This window comes from Phalacrocorax carbo, chromosome 4, assembly GCF_963921805.1.
Source record: "Phalacrocorax carbo chromosome 4, bPhaCar2.1, whole genome shotgun sequence".
In the NCBI taxonomy this organism is placed as follows: Eukaryota; Metazoa; Chordata; class Aves; order Suliformes; family Phalacrocoracidae; genus Phalacrocorax; species Phalacrocorax carbo.
The window spans coordinates 48,090,363-48,112,017 of record NC_087516.1 but is presented as its reverse complement, the minus strand read 5'-3'; the positions used below and the strand labels follow the sequence as shown (position 1 = coordinate 48,112,017).

The window sequence follows — 21,655 nt, the reverse complement described above, 5'->3', positions numbered from 1 at the left end:
GCAAAACTGAGTGTTAGTGAGCTGGAGGAGAGAGCTGTAGTGCCAGCAGCTCTGACTTCAGTGGGGTACAGTTCCCTGTCTATTTGTTGTATTAACGATAATGAAAGAATGGCTTGTGCTTAGGGACACTGCCTAGTTCATTTACATGCCTTTAAGATTTAAATGAAGATCTGTATCCAAGGATCTGATTAAAACATTGAGAACATTGTACTAAAATATACTTTATTAAATATCAAAATATTTTCCCTCTGTCATCAGTAAACATATTAACAGGATTTACAGATACATTTTTATAAATTAATGTACATATGTTCACATTTCTTAGCTCTATTTTTTCTACATTTGCATCATGCTATAACATGTTCAAGTTTTTACAACATAAAATTAGACAAAGCTCCCAAAATTTTATTAAAAAAGTTAAACACACAGTTGTAGCAACTGTTTTTCCATGTCTATGGATATTCAGCATCTTTTTCTGATTGAAAAGTGGGGAATTTATGTGAGCGTCAGGTATACCACTCCTCTGAACGATTTCACCAACATCTTTCCACTTCGATCTTCTGCCGAAAATTTTCTATCGCTTAAAGCAAGTAAGGATGCAGTACCCAGTTTAGGCACAGGCACATGACAAACCCTTTTCCAGCCCTGCCACTACTTCTACCATCCTTTTCATTTGCACCCCTCAACTATAAGCCTGTCAGCACAGGAACCCGCCTTGTTGCTTCAGGTGGACACTGCAAAGATAAAGGTCCAGGCAATTTGTTTCACACAGACTAAATGCTTTGCCTCAGACTCTCCTGATCAAAACTGTGACAGCCATACAGGAAACTGCTGCCTGCTACTTATTTCATCTTCACATGATATTATAGCTTGACACACTAAACCTGAATTCAAGGCTCCAGGTGCTAGAAGTCTAGCAGACAGATGATGCACCTCACCGCTCCAGCCTAAATACCTGAATTAATTCAATTTTTTTTCTGCCATAAAATTTTGGTGGGTTAATTTTGAGTTGGTAGGTCTGTTGCATTCTGCCTGCGCTGTAATTCTGCCACCTCTCTCCTGCTGGTATCTGTAATTTTACCCTACCTCTTAGACCGCCCACTGAAGCTGCTCTTCTCAACTTCTTGGAAGTTTCTGTGGGCAGTGGATTCTGCTTTCTCTTTGAACACCAATACTGTCGTAGTGATACCACTGCTGCTGGAAAAAAATGCCTGACCTGCCATGAGGTAACAGCCAGAGCCAGACCCAGAGTTTATGAAAGCAATGTCTGCAATACCTGTGCTAGAGCCTGGCTTAAGCCAGGTTACAATGTGGATTTGCTGGATCTCTCCAAAACACCTAACATGCAGGATTCCTTAACTGGGAACTTCTGTGGTAGGGCAGCGCACTCCAACACTGCAGCGCAGGAAGCTCAGCGTGGGTACTACTGTGAAGAGAGCCTACAAGAAAAACCACCAATGGCCTAGGAACACTGCCAGACTCCCAGGACTCTGCAAGAGCAGACTGCAGGCCTCAGGGTGCTTCTGAAAGCTCCAGCCTGCACTCCACTGCCTCTCTCCTGCCCTCTCCCCTTCTTGACCGATGCCTTCTTCCACCCAAGGAGGAAGACATGCTTAGCATGAACCTGTACGAATGCCACCCTATCCAGAATTTTAGCATTTGAGTGATGGCTCTTTGCACAAATTGAGTCTCACAGAAGGAGCAAAAAGGTCTCTATCGTCATTAAGGTCCACTGGAACACATCAAGTGTGCATTACCTGCAGGCAGCATATAATCAAAGGATGGGTATCATAAAGGTCCCTACCTTATCTATAAACTCCTTAGGGGAACAAAAACTGTTCCATCCACAACCTTTCTGGGTGAGCAGCCTAGTGACAGGAGGCTAGAAAAAAATTAAAGAATAAAAGCCAGGTCCAGTGCAATTGTCTTTTGAGGAAGAGCTAGAAGCAAGAGGCAGGACAGAGACCTGCTCAAAAATCCCAATGCAAAACAGGGCTAGCATGAACAAGGCTCATGCAAGGCAACTGAAAGTCAAGACATGCAGTGTAAAATACCAGGCAATACACTGAAACCCGATCCTGCAATAAAGATACTCCATAATCTAGAAGAAGCAGTAATGAATCTGCAATGACTCCTCGCAATGGATCAAATCTGATACATCAGATGATCTGGCTGTACACAAATCCAGCACTACTAGTGAAACCTCCTCATTATTCTCAAGCTTAGCAAACACTTCTTCACACTGTCAAAAGGTCACACGCAACAGAAATATTGTACATCTTACAAGCCTTCCTCTACACTCGAAATTAGGTTAATGATGGTAACTGCACCACCACCTACCTTTCTAACAAACGTATCTTACCTGTTTGCTTTCTACCACCCACTTTTGCCTTTCATAAACTTTGCAAAAGGTCTGAATTAGGAATACACAGAACTAGAGTTCACACTAACAATAACAAACAGGACCATATTCAATGAGATAGAATAGATATCCATCTGATTTCATTTTTACATATATACCAGCAATACATTTCACCTGTACAGCATGCTGGCAATAGAAACAGTTATGGCTAAAACAAATGCCTCTAAATCCTTAGTGGCTCTCACTAAAATGTAAAAAAACAAGCAAGAAACATCAGGAAGCTAAAGAAATTAATCTGGTTGCTGGTCTTGTGGTTTTTCTTTTCTGAGGAGGTGCCCCAGTGTTACATGAAATACAGAATTATCTCAGTGATACAGAGTATCTCAGTGATTTATGAACAGCTCAGGACTTGAGAGAAAAAGGCAAGTCTTTCTCAAATGCTCCTTTGACTTCCAAAGGAGGCTGTTAGTCTAAACAGGAGCAAGATTCTTATTTGAGAAAATGCATCTATAATTTAAACACTAGGGGTTTTTTTACTTCTTGGTTGGTGATGGTTTTGTTTTTTAAGAATACACACTTGAGGAGCAAATCTGATCTGGAGTGATTATCAAAATTCAAATAAGAAAATACAAACCTAAGTAACAGCTTGAGCTTAGACAGCAGGCAAGCAAGAGATTTTAAGATCTCTAAAGATATGTAGCCTTGCCACTGGCTGCAAAATAGCAAGGCAAATAGCCACAAAAACCCAGAAGAAATTTTAATAATTTACTACAGCAACTAGCTCATTAGTAATGATGAAAACCTGTGTGGGAAGGATTTACTTGATCATGTAAAAACAACCACAGAAGCCTTTAAATTAACTTCCAAGAAAATAATTTTCAGTGTCTAAGGTTGCCTCATAGGTGTACCACTGTCCTGCCCTTGCGGTTTTTATGTAGGATTTTGTGTGAACTGCAAAACATGCCTCTACAACTGCTGTTTCCTGTAGGAAGTAGGAAATCTATGGAATGTATATGAAGACCTGAAATAGAATTAACAGCTAGTGTCTTACTTAGTCCTGGGTCATTTTACATCATATGGATTCCAGTTTAATTCTTTTGTACCATGCCTGATGTTTTTTGGCCCCATAAAATCCTGTTTTTGCTTGATGCAGTTTTAATTTAAAAGATATTTTTATATTTCGTAACGTAACATAATCTAAGAATAATGTTATGTTCTCTATAGCTTGTCTCTTCATGTATGAAAATTATATCCCCCTACCATACTATTTAGCCTTTTGTCTTCTTTCACCACAAGAGAGCCAATATCTCCTTGCCCATCACCTCCACTCCCCCTTCACAAAGCATTTCCTCCAGGCTTAACTGCCCAGCAGTATGGCCTAGTAACTTAAAAATAACCATTCTGCTACTTATTGGGTGAAAAAAATGCCAGAGTCCAGCCTTATGTATGCTGAATATACACTTTCACCAAAAACGAACAAAGTACCACAGGATTTAGCAAAACTAAGTTAAATGTGGAATAACAAAAATCAGTGTATTTTCTAAAGCAATGCAAAGGGACAGGTGATCTATTTAAGCTCCAAAGACAACATAAACCGAAAAGAAAGGACGCAACATCTCTTACGGATTCAGTGAAAATCAGCTGTTATTGAGATCATGACTAGCCATTGTCAGAACTTTGTGGATCACCCTTTCTCACAGAAGGCAACAGGCTGCTCAATAATTCCTTGAATATGTGACTTTGCCAGGTGGACTCCAGGGATAAGGTGCTTCATCCCCATGGACAGCCTGCAGCTTCTTTTGCTTCTTCTCAAGCTGCTCTCTCCTCTCCTTCTTTTCCTGAGAAAAAAAAAAAAAGATGTGTCCAAAAATAACCAACCAACCAACCAACCAACCAACCAAACCCCAAACAAACAAAAACCCACCACCAACAACAGAGAAGTTACAATTATTTTTACACATTTCTTGTCTAAAATGAAAAGCTAACATGCAATGGAGATTTGCCTTTCGGAGCATAGTGCACCCCTGTTAGGGATTCAGTCACACACACTGCACAACGCACACAAGAGGCTGCGCATTTGATATCATTTACGATTAAGGTGCCTATCTCCAGGATGGACTAGTTTTGTGCACTATCTAAACAAAAACCCAACAGAAGGCCTAGTGGATTAGGTACTGTATTTGTCCTGTATACAATTACCCTCATCTTAATTACTTCTTTAAGAGGATACCTAAATCACAATGCTAACTAGGTTGTTCTCATTACATGAGAACATTGATGCATCTTTGTAACTTTCTGTACTTACTAAATCACGCTTGCCACGTAGTAGAACAAACTGGGGATTAAAGAATTTAATTATAAACAAATATCTAACTTATATTATGATCCTCTGCAAGATTCTGAGGATACTTTCTATTGTTTCAAAGAGCAATGGGCAGTTGGCTGGTGAAGGATAAGCAAGATATTTGCAATATTCTTTTTGTGCCTGATTAACTAATGATTTCCAAGAGACCTGTCCATAAAAAATAATTTGCAATTATTTATTTTTTAATTTTTATATTATTATGTTCTATAAAAATAAATATTTTTCTTTGCAAAGATGACTGCCATTTCATCATTGTGAGGACCAGCATCTAAGGGTGCATCTGCATCAGCCATGTCATACACTGCAGAGTTCTTCATAGGTGCAAATTTTCCTTGTATCGTACCTGCAGGTTTGTGGTGCCTGCCTGGGCACACCACTTACTGACTTAAAGTAGGTTCTCTCTTGGTGGAACCAAGGCTGACATTATAGACCCGAGCATCACTTACAGTGCCCCACCTGACAGGCGGATAAAAGGTCCTTGAGCAGCTGGCTTTCTGGCACACGAGCAGTGCATTCATTCCTACAGCTGGCATAGACATCATTGGTCGCAAAGGTGCAATGTGGATATGCAGGCTTAAAACCATCATCAGCTGGGCCAAATCCAATCTTGGTCCTTTCCTCTTTTGCAGCCTATCAGCCATTATTTTGAAGCACCATAAAAATGTCATATTTTCACTTGTATGACCTGCATTGCTGTGGAAGTACTACCCCTTGAAGACAGCTGTAAGATAACTGGCACTCTCAGATAACCAATGATCTTATCCCTCTGAGGGACACTGTATATCCTCAAATTCCCAAGATCCTAGCAGTGTCTTCCTGTTATTCATAGGTGAGAAGAGAAATAGTGAGGTAACTGTGGCTAAGGGAGTAGACTTGTAAATGGGGATAGAAGTGTTGGTGTAAAAAAGGGAGCTTGAGTGGAAGTCTTCTCTTGTTTTACACATATGCAGCAGTCAAACTGTACTAATGCTTGCTATACATGGGATATGTAAAAATTTTTTTAAAAAAGCATAGCATGCACTGAAACATCAGCCCTATCAATATGATTTTAGTCTGTGCCCTTTAGGTCTTTGTTAACATAAACCTGATGATCCAATCCAGTTCGCGATGTCTGGTCTTGCTAAATGAACACACAATTACTTCATGTTGTTACTAGTAAAGCTGACTAAAAGCAAGGCAAGGGTGGCATGGAGAAGTAATGCCCTTTACTAAAACAAGTGATACAAAAGTTCATCACAGTTAGTATAATCAAAAATATTATCTCTCCATACAAACTGTATCTTTCCGGATTATATGGAGTAACTGAGACAAACTGGGCTTGTAGCACTGTAAGATTCAGACTCAAGAGTTCTCTGTCACTCTATAGTTTTGCCTTTCTCTTTCGACAGAGATCTTCCTACAATGAACACAACTAGTGGCCCTGGGTCTTTAGAACAAGTTCAAGGTATTTTTTTCAGGAATTCTTGAAGGGAACTGGTTAGTACCCTAAGGGGAAGAGAGTCTGCATTATCAGTGATATTTTTCAAAAAAGACAAGATACGTGCAGGCAGCACAGACGAACTTGGGAAAATGTGCTCTATAATGGAACATGTATGATTCATGTTCCTGTCCTGGAGTATTTGCACATATCCAGCCAATTTATTTTTACAAAAATTTAATCATATTCTACAAACCTTAGAAGCTGAATCTCTATTTGACATTCAAAGGCACATCAGGACAGGTAATTGAAAACTCATTAAAAATAGGACTTATTATTGGCAATTACTTGAGAAATGACGTGTTACAATGAAAAGTGCATATTTTATGTTTATAAAGCGCTCTTTACTGTATACACGTTGCACAACAGATTCATTTACGAAAAGCCCAAACCAAAAATAAATCATACACCCACCCTGGGGTGGAATGAAAGTTGCTTTGGATTTTTTAATCATGTCTCAGTTTTGAATGTTTGGGTTTGAAGATCCAATTTTCATGAATGAATCTCAGTGCCAAGGAAAGAGTCTTGAGTTAACTTAACTGGTTTTTAAAAGATTAAATTTGACTTACTGGGTTCTTTCCTGCCTTCAACACACACAAAGTCTTTATGTTCTAGTCCTAACCACAGTTCACATTCTCACAAGACAATACTGATATAAATCTTCCCTAAAATAATAAACAAGATGTTATTTGCACTAATAGGAGAAGAGTAACAGAAACAGTGAAAGATGAAAACAATAACTGTAGCTTGTTATACACTAGATCAACTCAATTGTATGGCTTGACTTCTCTGTGAAAGTTCCCTAGTCAATAGCCTAGTAAGATGAACACATTTTTCATTTACAAAGTTCTGGGAAGATCACATTCTTTAGCAGTATGACTGCCACATAATAATTCAATTTTAGAGAGTACAAAAGCCTTACAACATTTAAGAGGAATAACAGCCTTATTTCTAACATATTGCAATGCCAGGAGTTTAAAATTCCAATATAGAATGTGTTTTCAGATAGATCTTATTAAACCACATGAAATCAATAACCCATACCAGCTGTTTCTAACCCAGAAAAGGAACAAATCCACGAGACTCATCAAATACATCTTTTCCTGATGTTTTTAAAGAGCTTTAGAATGCCAGAAATAGGTGTTGAGGATGTTCAGCCTGAAGGTAAAATGTCAAGCTTCTTCTAGAGCATTTAACCTTACTATGTTGATCTTAAGAATTATTTGAAAGCAGCCTTGCTTCTCATCAACTCATACTAGGTTAATGTTTGTCACATAAAATGGAGAACATAACACATCTAGGATACTCGCTTTTCTCTACAGAAAACAGGTATCAAGATTTCTATCTCAAAAATAATGGAAACTAAACTGATCAGTCATTATAAACTTTCTACAATTCTCCACGTTCTACTCCTCAGAACAGGTGCATGTTAATGACAAGTGTCAGACACTGGTAGCACTTATTAAATAAAAACTGATCATTTATCAAGCAAAACATCTAGGTTGGCTTCCAGACTGTGGTTGGTCTTCACCTGTGAAGGTGAGTAGCAAGAGGCAAATACTATGAAAGAAACAAAAAGATCAGAAGCTTAAATTTCCTCAGAAATACTAAAGAATCTCAGATCAAGACTATCCTTTTTATATTAGTATTTTACAAGTGTTAATAGCTTTTTGCAAGGCATTTATTTTCATGCTTAAGAAGTAATCTTCTCTATGCACTTATGTTATCAAACATTCACACAATGACCTCCAAAAGTATAAGTAACAGAAATTCCACTAACATAAAAGCAGAATGTTTATGTTCTAGAACTACAAGAAGATTTTTATGTCTGTTTTACCCATGCATTATGGTCAACACCTGTTTCAGCTGAGGATGAATTTACACATTTCTTTCTTTTAAATGTTAATGAAAGCGTATTAAAATACTTCTCACTATATTACTCCTATTTTACTTCCCTTCAAACAAAAATCCTCTTATTTGAAATAATACACTTAAAAGACTTCCACAATTCTGCCCTCTCAGATTTGATGTCTGTTGATCTACCTGCAGGCAGATATCCTCTTAGCTCCCTTCATCAACAACTTTACAGGTGTTTCTCTCCTGCAGTTCACTGAAGTTGTGTATTTTCTCTATTACTCCACAAAGTGAGATAATACTCTGGCCAAACATGATGACAGAGCCATTGCCCAATGTGCTTTCTCAAATAAAGGTGTATTAGCTGCAAAAACCAGCAAAATTTCAGAAAGTAAAGATGTGAATGCTGGGCATGAGACACATCAGTCAACACTTACACATGAACACTGAAAACAAGATAATTTTAGACGTACCTCTGCCAGCTAACTCAGTAACTATCACATCTTCCAACACCTGCTTATTTTTTGAACTGCTCCTCTCATGTAGGCACATATACATCCATTTAGATCTGGTCATTCTTACAACTACTGAAGTTTTTATTAATAATCCCACTGAAGTGAAGTGATGACCTCAGGAATTTATACACAATTTGAACAGGGGAGCCTGTGCTAGGCAGCATATTTAATTCCCCCAAAAAGGGAATAATTTTTTTACTTTTGTACAGAGTCCAAGACAGCAAAGAAGTAAAATGTACAATGAGAGGTAACATTCACGCTTTGGTACAACTATGCTAATTGAGGATAGTCTCAGTAAGCAGAGCATACCAGGACAGAGTGTTAGCTACTGCTCAGAGCATAGTACTTCCTTCCTTGGGAACCAGAAACATTGACTAAGCAAGAAATAATCTGAGATAGGACATTAATCATTTGTCAAAACTGGGCTGGAAATCATTTGTCAAAGGGGACCAGAGAAAACACTTCTTACCAATGATTACAGAAATCAGAGGTATTCCAACAGGGTACCAGGTCAAATAAGATCCTTCTAGTATATGGAAATAACCTCAAACCTCATTACCAGTGCTTTTTTCAATTTTAAGGTATACACATCTCTACTTCAAATGCCTCCTTGAATGTATATACACTCACTGCTGCATCTGGTAACGCTGCTTGGCTTCAGAGATGGTTGCTCCTGACATGCAATGTCAAAAAAACGAAGACTAACTATGACATTCCAACCTCAATGACGTGTAGGTAGGGCGAATATATTTTCCGTGTATGCTGAATAACAAGCCTACAGTACTTTATCATCATTTTGCTCAAGAATTTTGGGCGACTAGCTATGTAATGCTGCCATCATCTGGCCTCTCTCATAACAACATGAAAAAAAATGAGTATTGCAATACAAAAGTGTTCACACTCATCACTAAGTTAATCTTTTTGGTGTTGACAAAGTGCAAAACCAAAAAAAGTACCAGCCATCTTTCATATTCCTCCATAGCCTTTTTATTTTTTTCTTCTTTCTTTGCCTGTTGTATTTCTTGCTTTCTTCTTTCCAGGATTCTTTCTACTTTCTTCTGTTTCATATATTCTTCCTTTTTTTCATTCCTATATAGTGAGAGGGAAGAATATAGGATCATCACAGAACAGACTAAATGCTGAATCTGTGACTGATTAACTAAATTGAGTCATAATAGGTATTTTATGCGTTTTATAAAAGATCACAAATATATATTCAAAGGTATCACCAAGGTACAAATGAACCTACTATTCTATCTATTATGGCATCACCTTTTCTGTACTACTTTCTCACTTACTTGGTATCATATCAAAAATGAAATGCAAAAGTTCTGTGGGTAAAGGTACGTTGCACATGGTCTGTGAAAACTCTTGGCTTGTAAAACTAACAAAGAATTTCTCATCAGACACATCTCATTTGTTTCTGAATACATCTACATCCATACATTGTATTCCACAAAACTTGACAGATTTACCTTCCTTCCTAAGGCCTAGTAATGAAGCATGACACTAATCATGTACGACATTATACTACTCAATGAGTCCTACTTCCCAGTTGCAGTATACTCTGCCTGGGGCTCAGTCAGCAGCCTTTTGGGGAGGAAAGCATTTAAGTTACTAAACTGAAGGAAGCTGTGCAGCTTGTTCACGTTGTTACACTTGTTCTCCATTGGGAGTGAAGAGCCTGATCCCAAGCCTGCCATTGTCTTCCAACTAAAAGCATATCAAGTCACAGAAGACCTATTGCATTTATAAGCAAAGGTTTGGGAAACTATGATATTCCAAAACCCGGTGGAGTAGTACCATTTTTCAACTGCTGACATGCTGTCTCTCTTCTTCTCTGCAACCATTTCCTCTTCTTTCTTCTTCCTGATTCTTTCAGACTGTTTTTCCCTTCTGCTTTGCTCTCTTAAATATTCTGCTTTTCTTTCTTTCCATTTTTCGAATGCCTAAAGAAAACCACAGATTAGACATCTTACCCCTCACCTTTTTGTTAATACTCTACTTGCTTATTCTGTATTATTATTTTTTGTAATTTCTACACATTCCAGTTTTGGAATATTTGTGTGTAGCATTGCTTAGAAGTGAATATCACTATACCTAAAGAGAATAAATTATTTCTCCCAGTAAATCATAGCTCATTGCCAATGTATTTATATAGAGTTTATTTTACATTCAGTTAATAGAATTCAAATATTGAAAAAATGCCTGTTTGTATGCAAAAGTAAACATTACATACTTCCAACAGAACACAATCTAATATGAGCTTTCTTCAACAATTAATCATTTTTAGATTTTAAAATCAGTTCATTGGTTGGTTTAATCAAAATTATTCTCAACAATCTCCTGAACCATACCCGATACACATTTATGTACGTATTTCACATCACCTTCTGCGCTGCTTCTGTTTTCTCCTCATTCTGTTCTGCTGCTTTCTTTTTCTTAAGTTCCTCAAGCTTCTTTTTTTCACTTAACTTCTTTGCTTCTAGTCCTTTCTTTTTCTTCCAGGCTTCAAACGATGCAATTGCTTCCTCTCTTTTAGCAGCTTCTTTCTAGATTGAAAATAGCAGTCCACATTTAAATACACTTAAATATAAAACTATAATTGAAATAGTACACTTTAACCTCATCATCAAATGTAGGATTAGATGGAGCAATAAAGAAACGGAAGTTGATTTGCAGACATTCCAAGTAATACTCAGAATTTGAATTATATCAAGAAGTTTTTTTCTATGCTCATTTTAATGTAACTTAATCAAATGAGAAAAACGACTCCTGCAAAGTATGTGTAGAAGAATACGAAATACACGTCAATCGCTCAGAAGCAAAACATAATAAGTACTGAAAAGCCAAATCTAAGAATGTGTATGGTACTATTCAAAATACAGTCCTCTGTAGATTAGCATCTCATTAGATAGGGAGGAAACTTATTTTCTAACAAATGACAAATTAAAACTTAATGCCTGAAGGGTTGAGCATCCCAAGGTCATTGAAAACAAACCTGGAAATTAATCTAAGAAGCACACTTAGGCAGAAAGCGCAGGTAAGTGTACTTCAAAGAATTAGAGCTCATCAACTTCTTTTTAAACAAGAATGTAAACAAACCTTTTGAGTATTTTTCCTTAGATTTTCAGCTTTTTTCTTCTCAGTTCTCTTTAATTCCAATAGAAAGACCCTTTTCTTTTCCAACCAATTCTGTAACAAGCATTGGAAGACTTTTATACTTCTCAATTCTTTTTAAGGTATAACTAAAAAAGTCCTGTCAAAACAATCAAATATTATTAGAGCAGCACCAATATAATGACGATCAAAGTGACTCTTAATTCTTCCATGTACTACTTAAATAACTACCTCATGTGGAAGACTAAGGTTCTAAAATCACAGCTGCAAAATATGAAAAAGTTTAAGGATCTTGAAAAAAACCTAAAAAAATGTAAGCATTAAAAGCAAAATAAAAAGAAGACAGGAATAAAGATTCTTAGCACTTGGTATAAAGGAATATTATTTACATTTGTTGTGTCTCTTGCAAATACCTATAATTGAAGAGAATAAAATCCAACTGGGAAGAGTGAGACTTTGGGCATCGATGAAGTGTTTACAAGCTACCTGCAGAATCAGGCTTAAATTTTCAAGGTTTAGTTATATATTTGATATGCTCTTAGAGATACACGTGTTGTAAATGAAGCCTATTGTACCTTAAAAATTTTTGGAGACAATATAAATAAAGATTTGAGGTTCTAAACTTTGTACTAGAACCATAACAAGTATTAAAAACACATCCCAATATGAACTGCATCTGTTAACAGAATTTTTCTCACACAGATTAGTAACAAAAATCTGTTGACACCCACAAACTAATCCTTATGAAATTCTACACAAAATCCACATAGATTATCCTCTTGGAGAGAATACTAGCCTTGTTTTCACTCTTCCTGAATACCAACTGAACAGAACATGCCAGGAAATAAACCCCATTAAACTACACACTTGATTATGTTAAGGAAGAAGCAGAAATAAAAGAAAATATTATATGTGTCTGAAAATAGTCTGACACAATAAATTATGAATCATGGTATGTCCCTCTCAGCTAGCTTTTTAGTTCATAAGTTGATGAAAAGACATAGCCAAGAGAATAGAAGAATTATTACACCTGTCTGCAAATGTAAGGAATATACTCAGAAATATTGATTTCAAGAAAATATGGGGTGTTAAGACCTACCTGAAAAACAGCTGCTCGTAAACTATCTGCTTTATCAAATTCTGTACTGTTCTTCTGCATGCGTTTATCCTCCAACACCTTTAATGATCCCAGATATTGAGATGAAACAGGTGTAGCTGATGGAACAGCTTTTGCCTTTTTCTTTAAGTGTGCAGAAGACAGAGACCTATAAAAATACCAAGACACAAACATGTTAATGATCTTTCCATTTATTGTAGCTGATACCAAGCAGTTTATTTCAGTGTATACCAAAAGTTACTCTGATTCTGTTTGTACATGCACTTGGCTGGGGATAGGGGAAAAAGGAAAGGAGGAAGAAGCCCGTCTTCTTCTGAGGATTTTACTATTGCCAAAACAAGCCACTACTCAACATAGTCAACCCCAGAAAGTTTACGAATTCCTTATACTTTCTTCTACAAAACAGCTTAAAACCTGTAAAGACATCATGGACTGGATTCATTAGTGGATCCAGTAGCACACACTCATTATAGACACTGGCAAAAGAGTTGGAGCCTAGTCGGATATAACCCTGAGCAAGGGTTATAATAACATGCCACATCTACTAAACTGTTTTCTGCAGACAGAGGTTGTCAGCAGTGAATAAAATGCTGACAGAAAATGAGAGTGAAGCAGCACTGTCAAGGCATTTACATTCATCTTACACTCTCCAGACTGTGATACATAGCAGCCTTCTCTTACCTGTCAGATAATGAAGCTTTAGGGTTTTGTAGAACTCTCTCCTTTGTTTCACTTAGTTTCTAAGAAACAGAGGAAAAGTAAGATTATAGAGTCCCTCAAGCAACAGAACTAGGTCAGGATGAAAGAGATTTTTACAAACTAACAAGGATGTTGGGAGTTGGACTCGATGATCTTTATGGGTCCCTTCCAACTTGAGGTGTTCTGTGATTCTATGATGTTAGAAAAATAGACAAGAAAGCCACTCTAAGAAAGGGTACAGTACAGGGTATGAAAGTTAAAAAAACCCAACAAACTTTCAGAATGCCTGTATCTTTCTGGAATGGCACCTAGAAATGTATTATGTAAAAATATAGTCTATAGTTTAGAAATACAAAGGAATAAAAAGAACCTAGCTGGGCAGTGGGCTTCCCTATTATCATATCAACACTCTTTAAACTGTTTTTAATATTTAGCTTTTACAGTTACATATATCTACATATTTTGTTTCTTATGATAAAGCATGAAGTGTTTTGCATCTTATCCATTATTCAAGTCACATCATGGATTTCATCCTCTGCCAACATACATTGCTCATTCCAATTCAGCTAGCCTCACAATAGAGATTTGACATTTTCACTTGGATAAGGGTATTTCATTAAGACTGGAAAATGCACGTTTCAATACCCTTATCTGATTTAAATGATTTGTGTAAAAGGTATTCCCTACATCTTCCATAAAACTATACAGAATTTGTAAGAGCCTCAGCTCTAAGAAGTCAGAGGTAAGTTGTCAGCTTTACAGGGTCCTACACATTTAAGGTACCAACAGTAACTTTATAGAACTTTTCACCATGGTTCTAGGACATTGTTCTAAACAATGGTAAAAATGCATATTAATAATACCAATGAGTCCTTTGGAGTGTTCTCTGCCTCCCCGTGCTCAGATTGATCATTCACTGATACGTTCAGTATTGTATCAGTTACTACTTGTCCTTCCACTATTTTCACCATTTCATCTGAATTGTCATCTGTTGTCTTCCCTAATTTCTTTGTTTTCTCATATACTGTGGTCACCATTACTTCCATCACAGAAGAGGATTTTCTACTATTGTCCTCTGGTTTCAAGTCACTGGTACTGATCTTCTGATCTTGATCTAATGGGAAAAAAGTGTTTGAGAGGACACATTAACAAGAATTTCATAATTTCTCAGTATTGTTATTTCTGTAGTAAAAACACCTGTTTATGAAACATATTACTAAATTTTATATAGGTATTCTCTGTATACTTCCTTCTAAGAACTATATGAACTAATAAGAAGAGTACTGACTTGTAGTGTGTTTAAATGTAAGACTGGAGTATTAACTGAAGTCTTAAAAAATGTTATAAAACGTGTAAGCATGACAAAAGCAAAACTTCCCACCTGCCTCACCACCCAGACATGGTTCTAGTGCAGAAACCAAAAGCAAGGGCCATTGCAATCACAGCAAGAGCTCTTCTGACATCCAGCAAACTACTGATGGAGTCTGTATGACAATTTGGGTAAAAAAACTACTTTCATGGTGTGGTATTTTTCAGGGATGTGGGACACACAAGGAAATAACAGAAACATTCTGTGGTGGGGATTTAAACAAAACATCGTCTCAATTTAAACACATGCCTAAGTGGTGAAATTGTCATTTATGAAACATTTTATTAATAATACTAAAAAAACCATTTTTATCAGATCTGAACTGCCATTAATGCAGATATCTAAAATGTGTTGTATTTCCAGCAGACATCTGGTAAATTGAAGTCCCTCACTAGAACAACAGCTACTGATTGTGATGCTTCCGCCAGCTGCTCGTAGAATGTTTCGTCTACCTCTTCATCCTGGTCAGGTGGTCTATAACAGACTCCCAGTAGGATATCTGCCTTGTTGGCCTTCCCGCTCATCCTCACCCATAAGCACTCCACCTTATCATCACAACTGCTAAGCTCTATACAATCAAAACACTCCCTAACATAGCCACCCCACCGCCTCTCCTTCCTTGCCTATCCTTTCTGAAGAGCTTATAGCCATCCATTGCTGCACTTCAGTCATAAGAGTCATCCCACCATGTCTCTATGATGGCAACTAAGTCATAGCTACCTTGCTGCAAAATGGCTCTAGCTCCTCCTGTTTGTTGCCCATGCTGCGTTCATTGGTGTAGATGCACTTGAGCTGGGCTATCGATTTCACCCCCAACACTGGCATGCCACCTGCCCCCAGCAGGCCTGGTGCCATGTAAACCTCCCCATGATAAAAAAACCCCAAAATTCCACTGATGGCACCAGCCTCTGAGCCGTATTATAGTTTAAGTTATGCCTAGTTAAAGACATTTTCATCTGGAACACTATTTTGTCCAATTAGATTCACCTAACTATTTTCAGTTAAATGAGCTATTTAAATAATAGCACAGCTTTCTTAATACTGTGAGGTCATACAGAGACATCTATAGAAGGAGTTACAGCCACTTTTTCAGAAAGTTTACTGAAAGTTTTAAAGCTTCTGATATAATATCTACATAGACAGTTTATTATCTCTGCGTATATATTGAAACTACGCTCAAGAACTTATCTGCAATTAGAGAGACAGAGCTTTCATAAATATATAAGAGAGCACATATCTAATACAGCACTGTTGTAAGAAAAACTTTTTGCTATTCTGCTTGTCCTTTTATCTACTAGAGAAGATACAGAAGGAAGACTGCTTCTTTCCACACAATGCAAAACAGAACAACCTTGAGTAGGAGGAGACATCGTGAGATGCAGTCGAAGAGGAGGGCTTTCAGTATATTTCTAGCTTCTTCGGTAATGTCTCTGTTCCCTCCCTAAGGCAGTCACTGGGCAGCAGAACCGCCACACAACAGTTTCTTACAGATTGCTATACTCTGGCTCCTCCCCTTCCTCTTATTTAGTAGTCCTGTCTTCTCCATGTTTTCTTCCCCCTGCCCTGCCACCAACAAGATTAAGCCATACAGTGGCTTTCTACCTGCCTTTTTCTTTACATATGCCAATCCACATAGAAATGCATATCTAATTCTGCGCATTGCCATGGAAGCATTTCTTATTAAGTCCTAGTTCATACAAATCTATCACAGGAAATGCAATAATCATCATGCCCATCCAGCACACTCAGCTCCATAAAGTCTAATTATATAATTAGTGTGAAATTTAGAGAGTTAAGAGGTCACAACAATATTCCTACAAGTACGCGGACAGTTTTTTGATGCATTAAATCACAAGAAAAATCAAAGGAGCAGAAAAAGCTGATTAATCTCTGGATAGTCACCTCCTCCATTGGACAGGGATCAACTAACTTATCTAGTACAATAAAGTTTACAATGGTTGATTACTAAAGACAATATGGTAGTATCACTGTACTACTTGAATTCACATGAAGAAAAGAAGTACTTCAACTTTTTTCTGCTAGTCTAAAACTACAGAGGCATACTGGCCAGGAAAAAGGGATGTGCAGTGCCCAGCTGCACATCTAGCACTTTGGTGCCATCATGTGGAATTAAAAAAAGGAGCTGATATCGTTAATCATGCTCTACTAGTTTCAAAGTTGTAATATTCCATTACAGGTAATGAACAGCCATAAATTTATCTCAACATCAAACAGGACAAATTCTTCTCATATTAGGAAGTAGGTAAAAAATATGAAGTATTTTGACATTTTAAATTTGTAAAAGCATATATAGTATATTAGCAGAATTCCAGGTTCTGCTTTGCATGTTAAAAATGAATTAGCTATTCTTATAATGAAACATTAAAGTCCTTTTTTTTACGTGTTTGACTATACACCCAAAGTGGCTCAGTATCTTCAAAGTAAAAGATCATTTGAAGTTTTAACTTTGTGATTATGAGAAGTCTACCATTCATAAATGTTTTTGGTTACAGCTCATTTTCTGATATTCTGTTACACTACAGCATCGCAATACCTCAGCATCACAACTTCAACACTGCATTTGTGAACACTGCGGTCCAGCTTCACCAGTCATAAAGAAGGGATGCCTGATTAAGGACCTTTCCATTAAAGGGAGCATGGGTGCTGTGGACACTGTGAATATGGCTTTCTGTGCTATGAACATGCAGAGGAGGCAACTCTGGGGCCCTCCCACACCTTCCACGGACATGCACTGATGGAGAGTTGGACTTTAAGTACCCAAACAGCAGGTTTTCATCTCCTGAAAGGAAAAGGCAAATAGGAACCCCGCCTCCTACTTGGCCCACACTGGTTCAGTTTACCCTCTGGCAGCTGGAAGTTATCAAAACATGTATTTTTAGAATAATATTGAATAGATTCCCTGCAAGCCAAAGCAGCTGATATTTAACACAGAAAATAACCCAAATTACAACACTTTGAAACACTGTAATACGGCTAAGCAAGTAGCAGTAACAACATTCAAATGCTTTCTTTTCACCTGATGCTGAAGCATTTCTTGTTTTGTGCACCCGTGGCTTCGGTATTGGTTTGTTTTCCTTCTGATTTCTTTTTTTCTGTAGTTCACAAACAGGCAAGTCATTACAGTGGTCACTTTCACTATTATCACATGATACTTCTTCAGCTGCTGACCACTCTTCATTATTTTTTCTGTCATCGCCTTCATTTTGACTTTCCAAGCATTCTTCTTCACCATCTTTTCTGTCATCCTGTACATTTTCACTTTCTACAAGCATTATTTGCTGAAGCTTGTTTTCACGAAAGGATAAAGTCAAGTCATCAGCAGCTTCGTTTTCCACATCTGCTGCTTTTTGTGAAGCATCATCATCCAAGAGAGGACTCTCAACAGCAACTGATTTCTTAGTGCTTTCAGCACCTGAATTACTTTCATTAAGTTCTTTGCCAATATCTGAAAATAGCACATTATCAACTTCTGTTTGAGACAAGTGGAAAAAAAAGGGACACAGAAAATACATCTTCTATAATTTAAAAGTATTTTTCATACAATGCTCTCCTGACTTAAGTCTCTGAGCATTTCTCTTTCTGCACCTGCACCTCTGATCGCTGTAAAACCACAAAACTAGACCCTATTCTATTTCCTTACCTGTCATCTGTTTCCATAGACCCAATCTGAAGAAAATACTTGAAGTATTCACTGGGTAATTCTTGTCTGTCCTGCAATTTAAAACCCTTCTAAAAAGCTACATCTCCAATGCCATAAAAAGTGGAAGCACTTCAACAACAAAGCTAGGCATGTTTGGTTACCAGAATCTACCCTCCCCTTCTATTCTCTTCACTCCTGTCCCATCTGAAATCTACTAGAAGATACTCAAAGGAGACATTTGCTCCAATGCTAAGGTTTGCATGTTTAACAAAAATATATTTATCTTCCTGTAGCCTGTTATTTCTAACTGACTCTATTTCAGAGTTCAAATGCTCAAGGGAGATGACAAAAGAACATCATGATAGTTGAGCAACTGTTAATGCAGGAGGAGCTTTTTTCTAAATCTTGTCAGCAAAGTGAAATCAAAACATCCCTCAAACTTTTAAAAGATGTTTAAAATGTGAATGAAAAACAGGACACAGAGGAAGTCCTTTTAAAAATTCATTAAGATATTTAAGACTCATACTTCCCTTAACATGCAGCACCACATCAGGAGGAAGAAGAGCCATTCAGCCAATCTCGTTAGACTAAATAGAAACATTACCAAATATCAAATACATCCTGGCCCAAGAAAAACAGGCAGATCAAACCTGTTCCTGGTTTGTGTACACTGCCAGACAAGCATGCTCTGCAGTGTGTTCTGCAGCCCTTATTCACTGATTGTCCAGACTGAGAAAACAGTATGTCAACAACATGGCTTTCTCTCTGCCCGTGTCCACTTTCATTCATAGTACTGAGCACTACTGTCTCATCCAGGTGTAAAGTAAAAAATACGGCTAAGAGTAAAACTGAGCATCACAACTGCAGGAAACAGAGCAGACTGTATCTCGTCGAGCAGGTTGGCACCACCGTTAATTTCACTGGGAATTCTGCTCCTAATTTGAGGAGAAGGTCTAATTGATTTAGAAGATGTCAAAATAAAAGAACTTGGGACATTAAATCATACTGACTCACAAAGATTCTCTGTGATCTAGAAATGAGTTAAGAAAGGAAAGAACATGAGGAAAAATATTTAAATCTGTCTTACTATTTAACATGCCATCTTCGTCACTCTCAAAGTCATCTGAGTACTCAGCTGTTTGCTCTCTTGCTGCATGAGCAGAAATCACTTCTTGTAGCTCCTCCTGAAATAGTTTCACAAATAATTTTTACACAGAAGGGAAGATTCACTTCTTCATGTTCAGCACTAATTCCCCCCTCTGCACATACATAAGTAAAACTGAGCAACAGAGATTAACCAGTTTAACTGAAAATTATTTTGAAGGTGTCGTGGTTTAACCCCAGCCAGCAACCAAGCCCCACACAGCTGCTCGCTCACTTCGCCCCAGTGGGATGGGGGAAAGAATCAGAAGGGTAAAAGCGAGAAAACCCATGGGTTCAGATAAAGACAGTTTAACAGGTAAAGCAAAAGCTGCGCACACATGCACAGCAAAACAGGGAATTCATTCACTGCTTCCATGGGCAGGCAGGTGTTCGGCCATCTCCAGGAAAGCAGGGCTCCATGACGTGGATTGGTTACTTGGGAAGACAAAGGCCAGCACTTTGAACATCGCCCCCTTCCTTCTTCTTCTTCCCCCAGATTTATATGCTGAGCATGACATCATATGGTGTGGAATATCCCTTCGGTCAGTTGGGGTCAGCTGTCCCAGCCGTGTCCCCTCCCAACTCTTTGTGCACCCCCAGCCCCTCGCTGGTGGGGTGGGGTGGGGAGCAGAAAAGGCCTTGACCCTGTGTAAGCCCTGCTCAGCAGTAATGAAAACCTCCCTGTGTTATCAACACTGTTTCTAGCACAAATCCAAAACATGGCCCCATACTAGCTACTGTGAAGAAAGTTAACTCTATCCCAGCCAAAACCAGCGTATTGTAACAATTAACACATCACTGTGTTATCAACACTATTCTCATCTTAAATCCAAAACACAGCAGTATACCTGCTGCTAGGAATAAAATTAACTCTATCGCAGCCAAAAGCAGCACATTCTTCACCCTTTATTCCATATCATATACCCTCATGGTCAGTTTTCTCACTTTTCACCCTTCTGATTCCCTCCCCCACCCCACCGGGGGGAGCAGCGAGGGGCTGTGTGGGGCTGAGTTGCGGTTGAGGTTAAACCACGACAAAAAGGTAAGTAAAATACAGTGGTTTCATTCTGTCACTATTCCCCCAATTTTTGTGTTAGAAAAAAAGCAAATGTATTAATTTATATTTCTTCTTCGTAAGAAACATATCTTGCAGATCCCTCTTACATTTTTGGCAATAATGACACTGTATCTTCACGTGACCCTTTCCCCCCCCGTTATGTTTTGATCGGCCAGAGTACCACGAGCAGGCCCCTACAGCCACGCGCGGCAGCGGGGGCGAGCAGGGATCCCCCCCTCACCGACTGCTGCAGTACAGGAACCTGGAGCAGGTGGCACGTTCAAAACAAGGGAAGAGCTCCACATAAGCCCCCGCCGATATTTAGGACACCCTGCAGGACACCACGGACACGCCATGTTTACACGGATTCTGAAAGCAACCGGCCGTACTTATAGGTTAAAAACACATTACGAATCGCAGCAGGGTGTCCCCATTGGAAGACCCTGAGCCACAAACCACGGCAGGCTTGAGAGCGGGCTGTTCGCCTCTTACAGCGACTGTTCCCCCGGCTGTGCACGGGGGGCCGCTCCCGGTCTCCCCACAGAGGGAAACCCGCTTCCCAGTTTTCATTTTGAGAGCAAATCGGGGGTTTTTTTGCGTCTGTTGTCTTTAGCAGCAAATTACTGTACTCGCGGTCGCACACACCCGCGTGCAGAGGCCAGCCACGCCGCTTCCCGGCCCCGCGGCAGCGCTCCCTGCCCGCGGTCTGCCGCTGCCCCCGCTCACCTGCGCCGCGCTGCGCCGCCCGGCCGCCCGCCGACAGCCCCCTGCCCCCGACATGGCGGCGGCCTCCCGCTCCCGCCTGGCAGCGCCGCCGGCCGGCCCGAGGAGCGCCCCGAGCGCCCCGGCCCCGCCGCCCCTCGCCTGGCAACGCCGCCGCCGCGCAGGAGGGAGCGGCTGAAGGGCGAGCGATGGC

At 38.9% G+C, this 21,655-nt stretch overlaps 1 protein-coding gene across 1 annotated transcript; it reads right to left on the bottom strand.

Moving 5' to 3' along the window:
• Positions 1 to 205: 205 nt before the first annotated feature.
• On the bottom strand, positions 206 to 21,580 carry MAP9 (microtubule associated protein 9). Its single transcript, XM_064449823.1, has 11 exons — positions 21,466 to 21,580; positions 19,627 to 19,723; positions 17,916 to 18,344; positions 14,373 to 14,623; positions 13,492 to 13,550; positions 12,793 to 12,958; positions 11,679 to 11,768; positions 10,964 to 11,125; positions 10,377 to 10,522; positions 9,530 to 9,662; positions 206 to 4,200 (listed from the first exon to the last, which is right to left on the bottom strand). Exons 1-11 carry the CDS (start codon positions 21,517 to 21,519, stop codon positions 4,078 to 4,080), a joined length of 1,710 nt encoding a protein of 569 aa, XP_064305893.1. The 5' UTR covers positions 21,520 to 21,580; the 3' UTR covers positions 206 to 4,077.
• Between the last annotated feature and the right edge of the window lie 75 nt (positions 21,581 to 21,655).

Bases quoted from the DNA above. Each gene is read 5' to 3' on its own strand.
- MAP9 (XM_064449823.1), bottom strand. From the start codon at position 21,519: ATGTCGGGGGCAGGGGGCTGTCGGCGGGCGGCCGGGCGGCGCAGCGCG. The intron at 11,126-11,678 runs GTTTGTTTACAT...TTTTCAATCTAG, and splicing joins TAAGGAAAAATACTCAAAAG to AAAGAAGCTGCTAAAAGAGA. The intron at 10,523-10,963 runs GTGATGTGAAAT...GGTTTTCTTTAG, and splicing joins AAACAGAAGCAGCGCAGAAG to GCATTCGAAAAATGGAAAGA.